Source organism: Carassius carassius, chromosome 40 (assembly GCF_963082965.1).
Source record: "Carassius carassius chromosome 40, fCarCar2.1, whole genome shotgun sequence".
NCBI lineage: Eukaryota > Metazoa > Chordata > Actinopteri > Cypriniformes > Cyprinidae > Carassius > Carassius carassius.
The window spans coordinates 1,678,734-1,693,038 of record NC_081794.1 but is presented as its reverse complement, the minus strand read 5'-3'; the positions used below and the strand labels follow the sequence as shown (position 1 = coordinate 1,693,038).

Sequence of the window (14,305 nt, the reverse complement as noted above, 5' to 3'; positions counted from 1 at the left end):
CGGCATGAAACATTTTAGGAATTGTTTTTTTTTTCTGCTGTGATGCATATTCGAGTTAAATGGCTTCTTAAAAAAAAAAGAAATTAGGGTGGGACTGATTTTAGTGTTTATTATAAATGATTATTCTGTGCGCATATATAATTTTTTTTTATTTTTTGTAATATTTCTAAAAAAGGTGCATGGATAAATGGTTTATATTATTCAACCATATATATATTATTTACTGTATGTAATAATGCAGCTTCTAATTATTTGAAAATGTTGAGATAAAATATTAATTTTGTTAATTTTTATGAGAACCTAAATCGTTTTATATGTAGTAACAACTTATTAATGTATACAATTAAAATAACCTTTTTATTCTTTCATTTAATTAAATATTTATTTTATGTATACTTATATTTAACTAAAGTGTAAATTAAGTTATATATTATTGTTTAATTTAAAGATCTTTTTTTTTTAATTTTCAGTTTTCGCAAATTAATATTTGTTGTTAATATTAAGTATAATACATGGTTTTAAGAATAGTTGAATTTCATTTATTATATGCAAAGTGTTTTTCATGTCCATATCTCTTTAAAGCACTGTTTCTATAGCCATCAAAGCACAACCTTCAGCAATGGGATACTGCCTTTTTTTTCTCCTCTTCTTTGTGCATTAGCCTAAATGTTGTAGTTATTGACTTATTTATCCTTTTGTAGGGCCAGAGTTTAACTCTTTAAGAATGGCATCTGAAGAGGTTTCTTCATTGAGAAAATCGATGGGATTTCACTGCTGCTAATTAACTAGTCGTTCAGACAGTCTACCAGCTAGTTATTTTAACGTCACACGTAACTAAACGCCTGTATCTCTCTCTCTTTTGTTCCCAGGCGAAGTCATGTGTGTGTCACCTGTGTGGAGCTCACTTGAATCGGCTTCACTCCTGTCTCCATTGTGTGTTCTTCGGCTGCTTCAGCAAGAAACACATCCACGATCACGCCAAAAACAAGAGACACAACCTAGGTAAGACGCACGCAGAGACACCTCGCTCCCACACGGACAGAAAATAGAGCACACCATCACCTCGATTAAAGCTCAGATGGAGCTGATGAATAAAGGACACAGTCACAACGCTTCATCAGGTCTCTAGATGCACACTGAATATTGAGCAGAGATATTCTGATTTGATTTAATAGCTCAGCTCTACTTGCACCAAAACTATGGCCCTATATAATCCGTTTTATTAGATTAGATTTATTTTTTTAATGCTCAAAGCATGTTTAATCATTTGAATTTATTAATCTTTAACAACTTAAGTGTTTTTACAATAATGGAAAAATGTAAGGTTTAAAAAATGTATTTATATATTTTAAAAAAAAATACTATTTATTATTTATTATTATTATTGTTTTTATTTTTGGATTTATGATTATTATACATGAGAAATAATTTTTGGAGTGATACATTTATGATTTATATATATATATATATATATATATATACACACATTTTATTTATATATATATATATATATATATATATATATATATATATATATATATATATATTTATATATATATATATATATATATATATATATATATATATATATATATATATATATATATATATATATACACATTTTATTTATATATATATATATATATATATATATATATATATATATATACACATTTTATTTATATATATATATATATATATATATATATATATATATATATATATATACACATTTTATTTATATATATATATATATATATATATATATATATATAAAATGTATATATATTAGGGGTGTAACGGTACGCAAAAATCACGGTTCGGTAAGTACCTCGGTTAATGCAAACATTAAACTGCAGGTTGTTTATTACTATAAGCTTTTTTTTTACAATTTGTTTACACTTTTTTTTTTTAAATACTTTTTAATAAAATATATATATAAAATGAAAAAAGAATAAGAAATAAAATACTGCTGCAAAGTTCTCCACTAAATAAAATACTCTGTCTCAAACCAATATCATATAATAAAATATAATGAAAAATATAAATAAATAACTATGATTACAGTGCAGCATTACCAATCCCAGCTTGTAAGCCTGCTCATATTTAAAATATATATATATAACTTTTCCAAAGTGTAAAGTGCAGCGTCAACAGTTTCAGTTTTTAGACCTGCTCAGATTTCGTTATTGCGTTGGACCGATCTGAATTAAGAGCAAAGGTCTGTTTAAATGCCGACGGGAGCTGCGTTTGAATTACAATCGTTTTTTTCCTAGTTGTAGTGATGTTCACACTCGCGTGATGCCTTTTGAAAACATTAGGCCGGTGGCACACTGGCATATTGCACCTGTCAAACATAGTCTATTTGCCGTCAATATTGTTGACGGTGTCCTTTATTAGTAGGCTTTATATTTATGCTCAACATGAAGTATAGATATTGTTGTCGTGAGGACAAGAGTCTGGTCTGTCGGCGGCATCCCTCTATGTCACTACAGTAGCAGACTCGCGAGTATTCACACTGGAAGCGTATAAGTACAGCATCACAGCAGCGGCTGCAAAGCGTGTTCGGCAGAAAATATAACCATTTCAAACAATGGGTATAATTCTTTCAACATTTTTTTAATAATAATACACCATACTTTCACCCAAAACGATTAATTAAAAAGTTTAAAAGGGTAAATACATATTTGTTATGCTTAATTTTCTTTTCTGGCATAATTGTGAAAACACTAGACATTGGTATTGTTGTTAAAACGCTTGACATGCTTATTCTGTGCATTTTGAGCACGTTTTGTGTTAAATCACATTTATTGTCCATCAAAAGTGTGCTTTCACTTTAATTGAGCGTGAGCAGTACAGCAAAAATAGACCAGACGCCGAAACCCCCGCTGCACTGCTGTTAACGCGACGCTCCTGCTTGACGCTCACGCGCTGCTCCTGGTCCCGGTGTGAATGCACTCATTGATTAACATGGACGCCGAAAAAATACGCGCTGCTCGCGCGCCGCTCACGCTTGCGGTGTGAAAGAGGGGTTGGAATCAGCTGCAGGGCGGGATCTGCGCTGAACGCAGAGACTTCTGCCACTTAATATGTTCGTTTGGAAACACGAAAATGTTCCTATGTTCTGCTCAAAAAATATTGCATTCGGTCATTCGGCACACACGTGCACCGTACCGAAAGCCCTGTACCGAAACGGGCCGGTACGAATACACGTACCGTTACACCCCTAATATATATATATATATATATATAATGTGTGTGTGTGTATGGGTGTGTATATATATTTATTTATATGTAATGTTTTATTTTATTTATTAAAATATTTATTGTTTCAGTCTTAATTTTTTTCTGGATTCCATTTTAATGGGTTAATTAAATTTTAATAAACAAAAAGCATGTCTAATCAATTAATTTCTTAAAATGTAATACTTTTACATGAAAAAAAAGTAAATAAGAAAATTTGCATTTAAAAATGTAAATAATTGAGGGTTGTATTTTTTTTTTTTTCTGTTTTTTTTTTTTTTTTTGGTAAACAAAGTGCTGCACCACAAAAGGTTTACTGTTAAAATTAAAACACGGAAGAAAGTTTAACCTTTAAATTCCATTTTTACGACTGGATTCCACAAGTATGTTCTCGATATCGGCATCAAAATCATAGGCCCCTTCAAAACCCAGTTTCACGTCTGCTCCAAAATCTTGATCGTCCTCTCGAGCAAGAAGCAGCAAGTGCACAGATCTGGCCGCGGATGTTTGGAAGGGGTCCCAGCTCCTTAATGCATCGCTGGCATGTAATTATCCCCTCTGTTTTAATGAGGATGGGTGCCACCCTCCGACAACAAACAAATAAGAAGCGCAAACAGACGGAAGTGTGGGTAATTATAGTGTGCGAGGGGATGATCGTCCCAGCGTGTGAATGTGTGACTCGCGGCGGTAGCATAGACTTCATCACCCACCTGTTTGGAAAAACCCAAAATCTGAGCTTTACGTGAGGAATTTAATTACTTTCTACCTCGAGATACAAAGCTGACGTCTCGTCTCAGTCTGCATCCTTTGGGATTTCCTTGTGTATGAACACTATGATACAGGCAACAGACACACACAATATCTCCTTTTGATTAACTTCAGATGTATATTATTTTGGAAAGGCAGTCTGTTTCTGTAGTGCATCATTCACAGATGGCCGGGCTGACTCATAGTGTGCTGCTGTTGGACTCTTAAGCATCTTGTAAGTCTCTTGATGAACAAATGAAGTCCCTTGCTGCTGATCCAGTGTGGTTTGTTTGGCTCCAGGTGATGGTTTATGGTTTCTCGTGCCGCAGGCGTCATAACGCATCCGCAGTATCACCCATCGCTCGTGTGTGTCGAGCTCCCCTCAGGGTTTGATTGAACATTTAATTAGGTTAGCCTGTGTACAAGGGATATCTGTGAACGAGCACAGCTCCCGAGGAGGAAAACTGTGATTATTCTCTAAAGACAAACGGGGAGTAATTAAGTCTGAATGAGCCGGCTTCGTTTTGTGCATCTCTGTTGTTCAGGTTTATTTAGATGGTCTTTTCTGTTTTGTCGGCTCACACTTGTCAGGCTTGATCTCGGTGCTCTTTCCTCTTTTTCCTGCACTGGTTCCCATGGTTACCTGAAGGCCTGCTATGCTTTTGGTTTATTCATCTGATGCGTGTGTGTGTGTGCGCACATTTTCTCGTGCAACTTCTCTCTTTTCTGCTTGTCTAATCCAAATAGTGTTTAAAGCCATCATGCATGACCACTGTCTTTTAAAAATAATGAGAACGCTTTAAAATACTGTCGAAGTTGTAATAAAACTGCTATATTGACAGACCTTTTCTTGCATATTGTGATGTACACTGAGATGAAAAGAAACAGTGTCGTCCTGGCTCTATCCATCAGTTGATTTAGCAGAGAAATCCCAATTTTAAAGCCCAAAGGTAACTAATTATACGCTTTAGCAAGCAGAATTAATAATTACACTTTTTTTTTTCAAATGCCAGAGTCACCATAGTAAAAATTGTGAACAAAAAATGAGTAAAAAAGGATTATACACGATTATACACTTAATAATAGGAATGTACAATCATAAAAATATCAACTTTTTTTCAGCCACATTTTGTTAAGACCGAATGCATTTGTGAGTGCAACCGAAATAATTGAGGAATATAAAAGGTGTTTAATAAAAAGGGGGAAAAGGTGTTTATCCAGTAGGATTTGATTGGATTGTGGTCATTAGTAATATGTGTGTGTGTGTGTGTGTGTGTGTGTGTGTGTGTGTGTATCACATCGGCCAAGCAGAAAAACTTAACGACCACACATTTGAAAAATGACAAATATCGGCAGATATATCGGCCATGGCGATATATCGGTTGACCACTAATTGGTACTGTACTATAATATACTCAAAGAATATCAGCTGATATATATATAAATATATAAATATCGGCCTTATTTTACCCCCCAATATTGGTATCTGTATCGGCCCCCAAAAAACCCATATCGGTCGGGCTCTAGCTAATTTTATTATTCCTATTGCATTTTGTTGCATTTGTATAATGCATGCATTTTTTTTGCACTAAAAACCATAAACATAAGACTAAGTACATTTATGTAGAAAGATAGGGTCAGTTTTGAACATTTATCAAATGTCTGTGCTGATTGTTAAAGTCCTGCCAGTTGGACAATGAGACTTCTGTCCCTTTACAACAACTGAAAACAGCCATGCCAACATTCAGCCACTAGTCTCTCTGCACTGACAGCCACTAAAAGCTTCAGTCTCCGGTCTGCAGCTTGTGCAGGGCTGTGTTTCGGTGCCGTGTCACGAATAGACGTCCGTCCCCGCTGCTGCGCTCCACCTGCGATCATTTAGTGCTTCTGTGTGAAACAGACCATCGTTGGGTTGCCATGAGAACTGAAAAACAGGTGCTGCTGCTGCAGGCTCGGAGAAATGGAGGGATGAGCATTCGAGAACGATAACTCGTCATCCTCCTTCACAATTACGGCTCTGTGTTGCGATCGCAATGCTCGCTAGGACATTTCACAGAGAACTCGATATTGTGGCACAAGCAGCGATGGATGTTTTCTGGGCTGCACCCTAATTATTATTCCCATCACTTATTAAAGGAGGCAGATTTGCTGCACTGCTTGCTATGCTTCCTTAATGCCTCATCCATATTTACAGGACAGATACGGGAAGATGCGAAAGGCCTCTAATAGGTTCCTGTGTTGTTTCTCTCTTATTCAGCTATAGACCTTTTGTACGGTGGAATATATTGCTTTGTGTGCCAAGACTACATATACGACAAAGACATGGAGCAGATTGCCAAAGAAGAACAAAGAAAAGCGTGGAAATTGCAAGGTAGGTCCCCCCCTTCTCTTATGCATAATGTAGTTCAACTTCGCCTGTAGCTTAAGGGCCTGATAAATCAGAAAATGAATGTTAGAAGCCACAGGAGGGCGAGAGTGTGTGTTTTGTTTCGGACACTGATTATGACTCATTTTTCTTTCTATTGAATCTGCTTAATTGTAATATGCAACAGTGCTAAACCAGTTTTGTGTTTGCTGTAGGAAATTTAGAAAATAATGGCGTTCTGATTTTTTTATGCAAGTTTTATTCTGGTTTCGTTTAAATAAATTGCTCTGCCTTTGTCATGACATTCACAAATATAGCAGTGGCGTCATTGCATTTTGAGCTGCTTTGATCGTTGGCCTCATTGATCCGAGCTCATGCAGTGAACCCTGCCAAAATTATCCACCAGTGTTTTTTCACTTAAAAACTGAAAGCTCCGATAAATCAGGCCATCTATATCTTGTGCTCACCAAATTTCCATTTATTAGATCAAAAATACAGTAATTTAAAAAAATATATATTATCACAGTTTAAAACAACTTTTTCTTTATGAATCTCTGTTAAACTGTAATTTATTTCTGTGATGCTCCGCTGTATTTTCAGCATCATTCCTCCAGTCTTCAGTGTCACATGATCTTCAGAAATCATTCTAACGATTCAAGAAACATTTCTGATTATTATCAATGTTAATATATTTATGTAATGCAAGAATTCTCTTCGACATCAGGTATTGGAGAGAAATATTCAATGTGGGAGCCTACGAAACGAGAGCTGGAGCTGCTGCGACACAACCCCAAACGAAGGAAGATTACAGCCAACTGCACCATAGGTAAGAACTCGCTTGTGAGCGATCCTCTGAAACCCTGTTCAATAATACAGCACTTAGTAGTTCATTAGCAGTCTGCCAAAACTCATCTGTATAAAACTAGTCGGTTCAGAAGATTTTGCAGTAGTCAAGCGTCTGGAGACTGCAGCGGAGCCAAAAGCGCTCTGTTTATTGGCCACAAGTGCCATCAGTTGTGAACATTTCATCAATTTTGGTGTGTGTTTGCCATGACAGAGAGAGAGAGAGTAAGAGTCTCTGTGGTTCGGCTCTCTCACTGCTCTCATTCTCGCCTGTTTCTCCTCTGTCAGAAGGCCTGGCGCTGGAGTAATGGTGTTAAACGTCTGCGCCACAGGCACAGCATAGGCGCTAAACGCCAGCCTCTCTCACACCCAGAGAAACACACTAATGTGATTAGCCATATGAGAGACGCAGCTTCCATTGATCATTTAGGACATATGGCCCATGCATGATGAATTCAGTAGGGTTATTGTGTGAGATGTTGGTTTTGAGCCTCTCCTACACCCAGAGTAAACCAGAGGTGTGTGGTGACACAACGAATCACGACACAACAGCTTGAGGCAGCATCTACTGGAAGTGTCAAAACCTGTTCATTAAAGACTGACCAATCAGCTGCAAGCTCAGCGCTTGACTTCAGGACAATACAATTAAATGGAATCAACAGCAAAATCATTTTGCACAGTCATTTTTTTTTTATACCAGTAGATTTGTATTCTAAAGCAACTGGGATTGAGAGTTGGGAAAATGGTGTGATGCAATTGATTCCTTTACCGACTCTTTAGTGAATCAAAACCGTGCAGCACAACCAGAGTGTCTCTTTGAGACCGATTTTTAGTGATTCAGAAATATGCTGCATATCCAGAGTAGTCTGATTCTTAAGCAAATGATTCTTTACATTTTTATTACCTTGAATCGAGAAAAAAAAAAACACTGAACCGACTGGACTGATCCAACCGATTCCTGAACGAATGACTCATTTGAACTAGTTCTTTTTAGTGAATGAGACACAAAGCACAAGCAACGGACTTTTGAGTCGTCATCTATGTAAATCTAAAACATACTGCTCAACTAGTGTGATTGAACCGGTTCATATACAAATGATTCTTTTAAATGAGTCCTAGTGAATCAAAACCACACCGCACAACCACAGTAGTCGGATTCTTAAAGGGACAGTTCACCCAAAAATGAAAATTCTGTCATCATTTACTCGCCCTCATGTCGTTCCAAACTTGTACGAGTCGCTTTCTTATGTTGAATATAAAAGAAGATACTGTTTGATTACCGTAATATTCAAAATATCTTCTTTTTCATTTTCGGGTGAACTAACATGAATCGAAAACATACAGTACGGCCAGAGAAGGCTGATTAGGGACACATTACACTTTTGAGCCAGTTCTTTATACTAAATTGAAAACACATATAGCACAACTATAGTAGTTTGATTCTTGAGCAAATGACTCTCTTTGAGCATTTACAGAACCTTGAATCAAAAACATACAGCACGACCAGCCCGATGCAGCAGATTTCTGAATCAATGACTCTTTTGAGTAGGTTCTTTTTGCTGAATCAAACAGTGTGATCCAACAGATTCCTTTACTGACTCTTTTGGGTTGGTCCTAGTGTATCAAAGCCAAATGGCACAACCAGAGTAGAGTCTGATTCTGAAGCAAATTACTCTTTTGAGACACATTTTTAGTGATTCAAAAATAGTCTGGAAACACAGCACAACCGAACTGATCCAACCGATTCCTGAACGAATGACTCTTTTGAGCTAGTTCTTTTTAGTGAATCGCACACATCACTGTTTTTTTAAAAAACATAAAAAAGCTGACTATCTGAAATGATACCAAATATTCCTCCAAACTTCAAGAATTATTGATGGAACTGGAATCACTACCAGAATATAGCAATGCCTAAACAAACTTGGGTAACTCATTTTAATTTATTTCATGTGATGCACACCCAATTTATTTTATGCAAGCAGTTTGTTTTCGGTAGATGCTGGTGTGAGAAGCAGGGGGTCGTTGTCAGCAGCGGTGTGTGTGTGTGTGTGTGATGTTCAATCACTCGTGTGCATTAATAATACATCAGCACTTGAAAGCGCGAGGTGCTGCGGGAGACATGTGTCTCTCTCCAGGTCTTCTCTTACTTGGCTACTTGTTTTGGTCGTGCCTCCGTCTGCATCCCTCTCTTTAACTAAACTCTGGGAAGCGTGAGGAGGAGCAGATGTCTGGGAGCGAAGCCAGTGGAAGACGTTTAGCCTCCCGGTGAGAGGAGCGCAGGCCTTCTGTCCACTCGTTCATCCTGTAACCTGTCAAACTGAGCCAGAGGGAGAGTCTTCTGGAGCTATCCTCTTCAGATCGACTCCAGGATATTTACCTTGTGAAAATGCATTGTTTTGCTCCATTTTAACCATTTGCACGAGCGCTCAACTGAAGACATTTGGTTTATTAATCCGATGTAGCAGCTTGTGCTTTTGATTTTCTAATAGGCCAAGAACTTTTAACCATTTGTTTTTGTTTTACGCCTTTTTAAATATTTTCAATTAGTTTTATATGCATGTTGCCCAAATTGGTTTCATTGTTACCTTCAGATGAGGACTTATTATTATTATTATTATTATTATTATTATTATTATTATTATTATTATTATTATTATTTGAATCTTTATTACATATTACTCATTCATTATTATTTATTATTCTAATTATAAAAAAATAACCAATAACTAATAAAATCGTAAATTGAAAGTAAATTAATAAAATGTTCTTGTTAATAATAATTGTAATGTATAAATAATAGTAAAATATTAATTAAAGTGGTGGTACAGTAAATACAAAGTAAATTTATAAAACAAAATATATATTTAAACATTAACTAATAAAAATGGACAGTAAATATGAAATATATTGTTAATAATAATTTATAAATAATAGTGCTAATAAAAATGATGAAAATAAACAATACAATGTAAAGTAAACTAATTTGTAAATAATAAATTACTAGTAAAAATGGTGATAACTGTAAATACAAGCAAATGTTATTATTGTAACTATTCGTTATTATTATTATTCATAATCATAATTATTAATTACAAATATCCAATCCATTATAACAGCAAATAATACAAAGTAAATGAATAACAATTACAATTTATTTATATATATATATATATATATATAAAATATTTCCTTTTTTGGCATTTATTATCAATGATTTAATAGTAATATAAGTTACAACAGTTTTATTAATTTATTCTTACTCTGTAATTTTTATAGTAATGTATTAATATTATTCTTATTTATAAATAATAAGAAATATATCAGTAAATAATACAAAGTAAAATAATAATAATAATACTAGATGTATTTTTAATTCTCTTTTTACTGTTTTTACTTTTTTAATTATTATTTTTTAATTATGCCTACATTTACTTCACTATATTACAATTAAATCTAATCTAATCTTGACAAACTATATATCGTTAGAAAGGTCTAAGACTCCCAAATATATATTTTACTAATGTTTTTTGTTTAAATATTATTTAGGAAAAGTAATAGATTAATTTATGATAAGAGTGCACCCTCAAAAATCTAGATTATAACAGGAGTTCAGGAGTAAAAAAAAAAAGACTTCTTCGTTGCCTTTTTCTCTATCACATTTTAGAAATCATCAGAAATTATATATCAACTGAAAACTTAAAATCTCAAAATTCATCCTTTATAACCGATTTTAAAATCAGACATTGCATTACCATGTAAATGGTACATCAATATCATGTTACAAAATGTTTTCAGTCATGAATTAAAAAAATTCATGAAAAAAATTTAAGTTTGGATCGTGCACTATAAAGTCTATGTTCAAAAATGTGAGTGGCAGTTAAGGGGTTAAGCTGAAAGGAAAAGCGTAAAAGTTTAGAATTTTAAAACCGTTTAAAATGTGAAAGGATATTTGATTTTAAAACCAATACATTGGTGATGAGTCTTTTATTGTGAATACTCAGCCACAACATTTCTTCATGTTCATCCTCATTTCTAACTCTCTCCATGTTTTCTTCAGGACTGAGGGGTTTGATAAATCTTGGGAACACGTGCTTTATGAACTGCATCGTTCAGGCGCTCACACACACTCCACTGCTGAGGGACTTCTTCCTGTCCGACAGACACAAGTGTGAGATGCAGTCCAGCTCCTGCCTGGTGTGTGAAATGTCTCAGCTCTTTCAGGAGGTGAGCGCTCACACACACACACACGCTCACACACACACAGACACACACACAGACACACACACACACACACACACACACACACACACACACACACACACACACTATATATACACACACACACAGACACACACACACATACACGCGCACACACACGCACGCACACACACAGACACACACACACACACGCGCGTGCACACACACACACACGCGCGCACACACACCGACACACACACACACGCGTGCGCACACACACAGACACACACACACACACGTGTGCGCACACACACAGATACACACACACGCACGCACACACACACAGACACGCACGCACTCTCACTCTCACTCTCTCACACACACACTTTATTAGTGTTGTCAAAAGACCCGATAGTTCGGTACCAAGTCGGTACTAAAAAAAATTAAATGTGGCGGTACCAGGTTTCTTTAAGTACCAGTAGTACCAAGGTCCCGTTCAAACCCGGAATCTCAAAATCCAGTAATGAAAATGAAACTTACATTTTAATATGGACAGTCATGGAATTTGTCAAAGTTAGCATAAATTAATCAAATCAAACCTCCATATGGACCAGTATCTGTAAATGTTAAGCCGCAAAAGTTGTTTGAAATATGAATCCGTGTTCTGCGCGTCTCTGTGTGAATTAATGAATGGCAGAGACGTGCGGGTTTGTTTACTACATAGACTGAAGCGCATGACGCTTGCATTAATTTCAGAATCTGAGCTTCAGAATTCTCTCTCCATCAAGCGATCTTTTCAGTTTCTCACACATGCAAAAGAGAGCGAGAGCGAGAGTCTTACCACGCTGAATCGACACGCTATATGTAAACTATTCTTTGTTGTCTTCTCCTGTAAAAATAATGGAGTTCATTTAGAATTATTCATATTCATTTTCAAACAAGCAGAAGACATAACGGTTTCTCCGGTAGTGGGCGGAGCTAATGCGCAAATGGCAATTTCATTGGCTGGCGCTGATCTCTTACCGTCCCTGTTTTGATTTCAGCAAATCAGTTTGAACGAACGCAGACAACGTGATTAATATTCATGAACCCAGCAGCTCATCAATTCATAGTGCATTGTATATACATTAGTATGATAGCAGAATTAGTAGCAGTATTATCTTTTAATAATAATTAATATGATCTATTACTATTTTTTTTACAGAAACCATCAATGACCAAAAATATCTTAAGCATCACCACCAGTCTTAAGTTCAGTTAAAATGACAAATATGCATTCATTAGGCCTAAAAGTAAATTTTTACATAAAGGCATTGTGCTAGAAATATTACATTATTTAGTAAAATGTATGTGATACTGCTACTACTGTTGAAAGAAATTATAAAACTTTATTTTTTAAAGAAATAAATCACAATATTTCTTCCATGTTTTCATTTTAATAGCAAATCCCCTTTATTTACCAAAAATAAAATGTTTAAATTTCATAAATTAAAAAGACAAATTAAATTTGGGTGAAACTTGTTTACTGTTTTTCATAATTATATAACTTGTAGAAAAACTTTAAACACGATTGCAAATAAGTATAAAGAATGGCATTGGTTTTATTTTTAGTGCTAAAAAGTAATTTTTTTGTGTAATTAGCATATTTTTGTGTTTTGCTTTGGTACTGAAATTGGTACCGAGAACCGTGGATTTTCACTGGTATCGTTACCGAATACTGAAATTTTGGTACCGTGACAACACTACACTTTATTACATAACACAAGTTATTACAAACACTCCATGATTGTTTAAAAAGGGTTTCAAGCAAATACACGTACGCACATTATTAGGTAAAGGCTCTTAATACTTCGTCCACAACAATATTTAATGAGGTTAACTTATAACGTTACCTCCTTGTGGTTAGTCTGCAAGAGATCAACAAGCTTGTTTGCTCTGTAGCCACTTTAAATACAAGATAAGCATTCGATCTACGTCAGAGCGCTCCCGAATCTTTCTGCAGCGTCGTGAGCAGAGCGTCCAGAGGGATTTTTGACGCACTCGGTGTGAACACAGTAATAATTACAGACGTTTTTATACGTGGCTCATGCTAATTACTTAGATTTATGTTTTAAGATGTTTTCTTGTAAGCATTATAGATGGTTTGTATTTCTGGCCTAGAACCAAACTTTATTAATTTAATTTGATGCTGTATATTGAGCAGCACATGATGTTAATAAAGCAATAAGCCCCAAGAATCTGTGGTTTACAATGTATTTATAACAACTAAGACCGTTGTTTTATTTTATAAAACCACCTTAGCTGTTATAAATCCATTGTTAACCATGGCTTCATGGGGCTTATTGCATTCATAAAATTGTTATTCCATGTATATAGTAGGTTTCACACAACAAAACAGCAGATAAATTGTAAAGATATTAATAAACACCGTATTCTTTCACCAAACAATGTAGTTCCTCAGAAACAGTTGTGCTTCCAACAAAGTGGTTGCCGAGCAACACCGAGAAGAAAACAAAGGTGTGTGTTTGTAGTGTTATTTACAACAGATTCAAACGCGGCTCAGCCAATCAGAATCCAGGAGCGGAACTATCCACTTAATAAATCTAAAGGAAAGCGCTCTCTTTCTCTCTTTGTCTGTCCTGTAGTTCTACTCGGGGCACCGCTCTCCTCACATTCCCTTCCGGCTGCTGCACCTGGTCTGGACTCACGCTCGACATCTTGCCGGCTACGAGCAGCAGGACGCTCACGAGTTCCTCATCGCTGCTCTGGATGTGCTCCACAGACACTGCAAAGGTACTGCAGCCAATCAGACGCCCCCGTTTCAGAGGAGCAGCCAATCAGTGGACAGCTGGGTTCAACCACTTCGTTCAGAGTTGAACTTACTTGAGATTTCAGCATTACTTGATTGCA

The 14,305-nt window shown here is 35.6% G+C and overlaps 1 protein-coding gene across 2 annotated transcripts in view; it reads left to right on the top strand.

Moving 5' to 3' along the window:
- Positions 1-14,305, top strand: part of LOC132121917 (ubiquitin carboxyl-terminal hydrolase 22-like) — a 33,799-nt gene that overhangs the window by 8,741 nt on the left and 10,753 nt on the right. For both annotated transcript variants that reach the window (XM_059531655.1, XM_059531653.1), the window contains exons 2-6: positions 870-1,002; positions 6,248-6,361; positions 7,080-7,181; positions 11,256-11,422; positions 14,041-14,188. In XM_059531655.1, the coding sequence (XP_059387638.1) occupies positions 870-1,002; positions 6,248-6,361; positions 7,080-7,181; positions 11,256-11,422; positions 14,041-14,188 (664 nt within the window). The remainder of the gene's footprint in view (positions 1-869; positions 1,003-6,247; positions 6,362-7,079; positions 7,182-11,255; positions 11,423-14,040; positions 14,189-14,305) is intronic.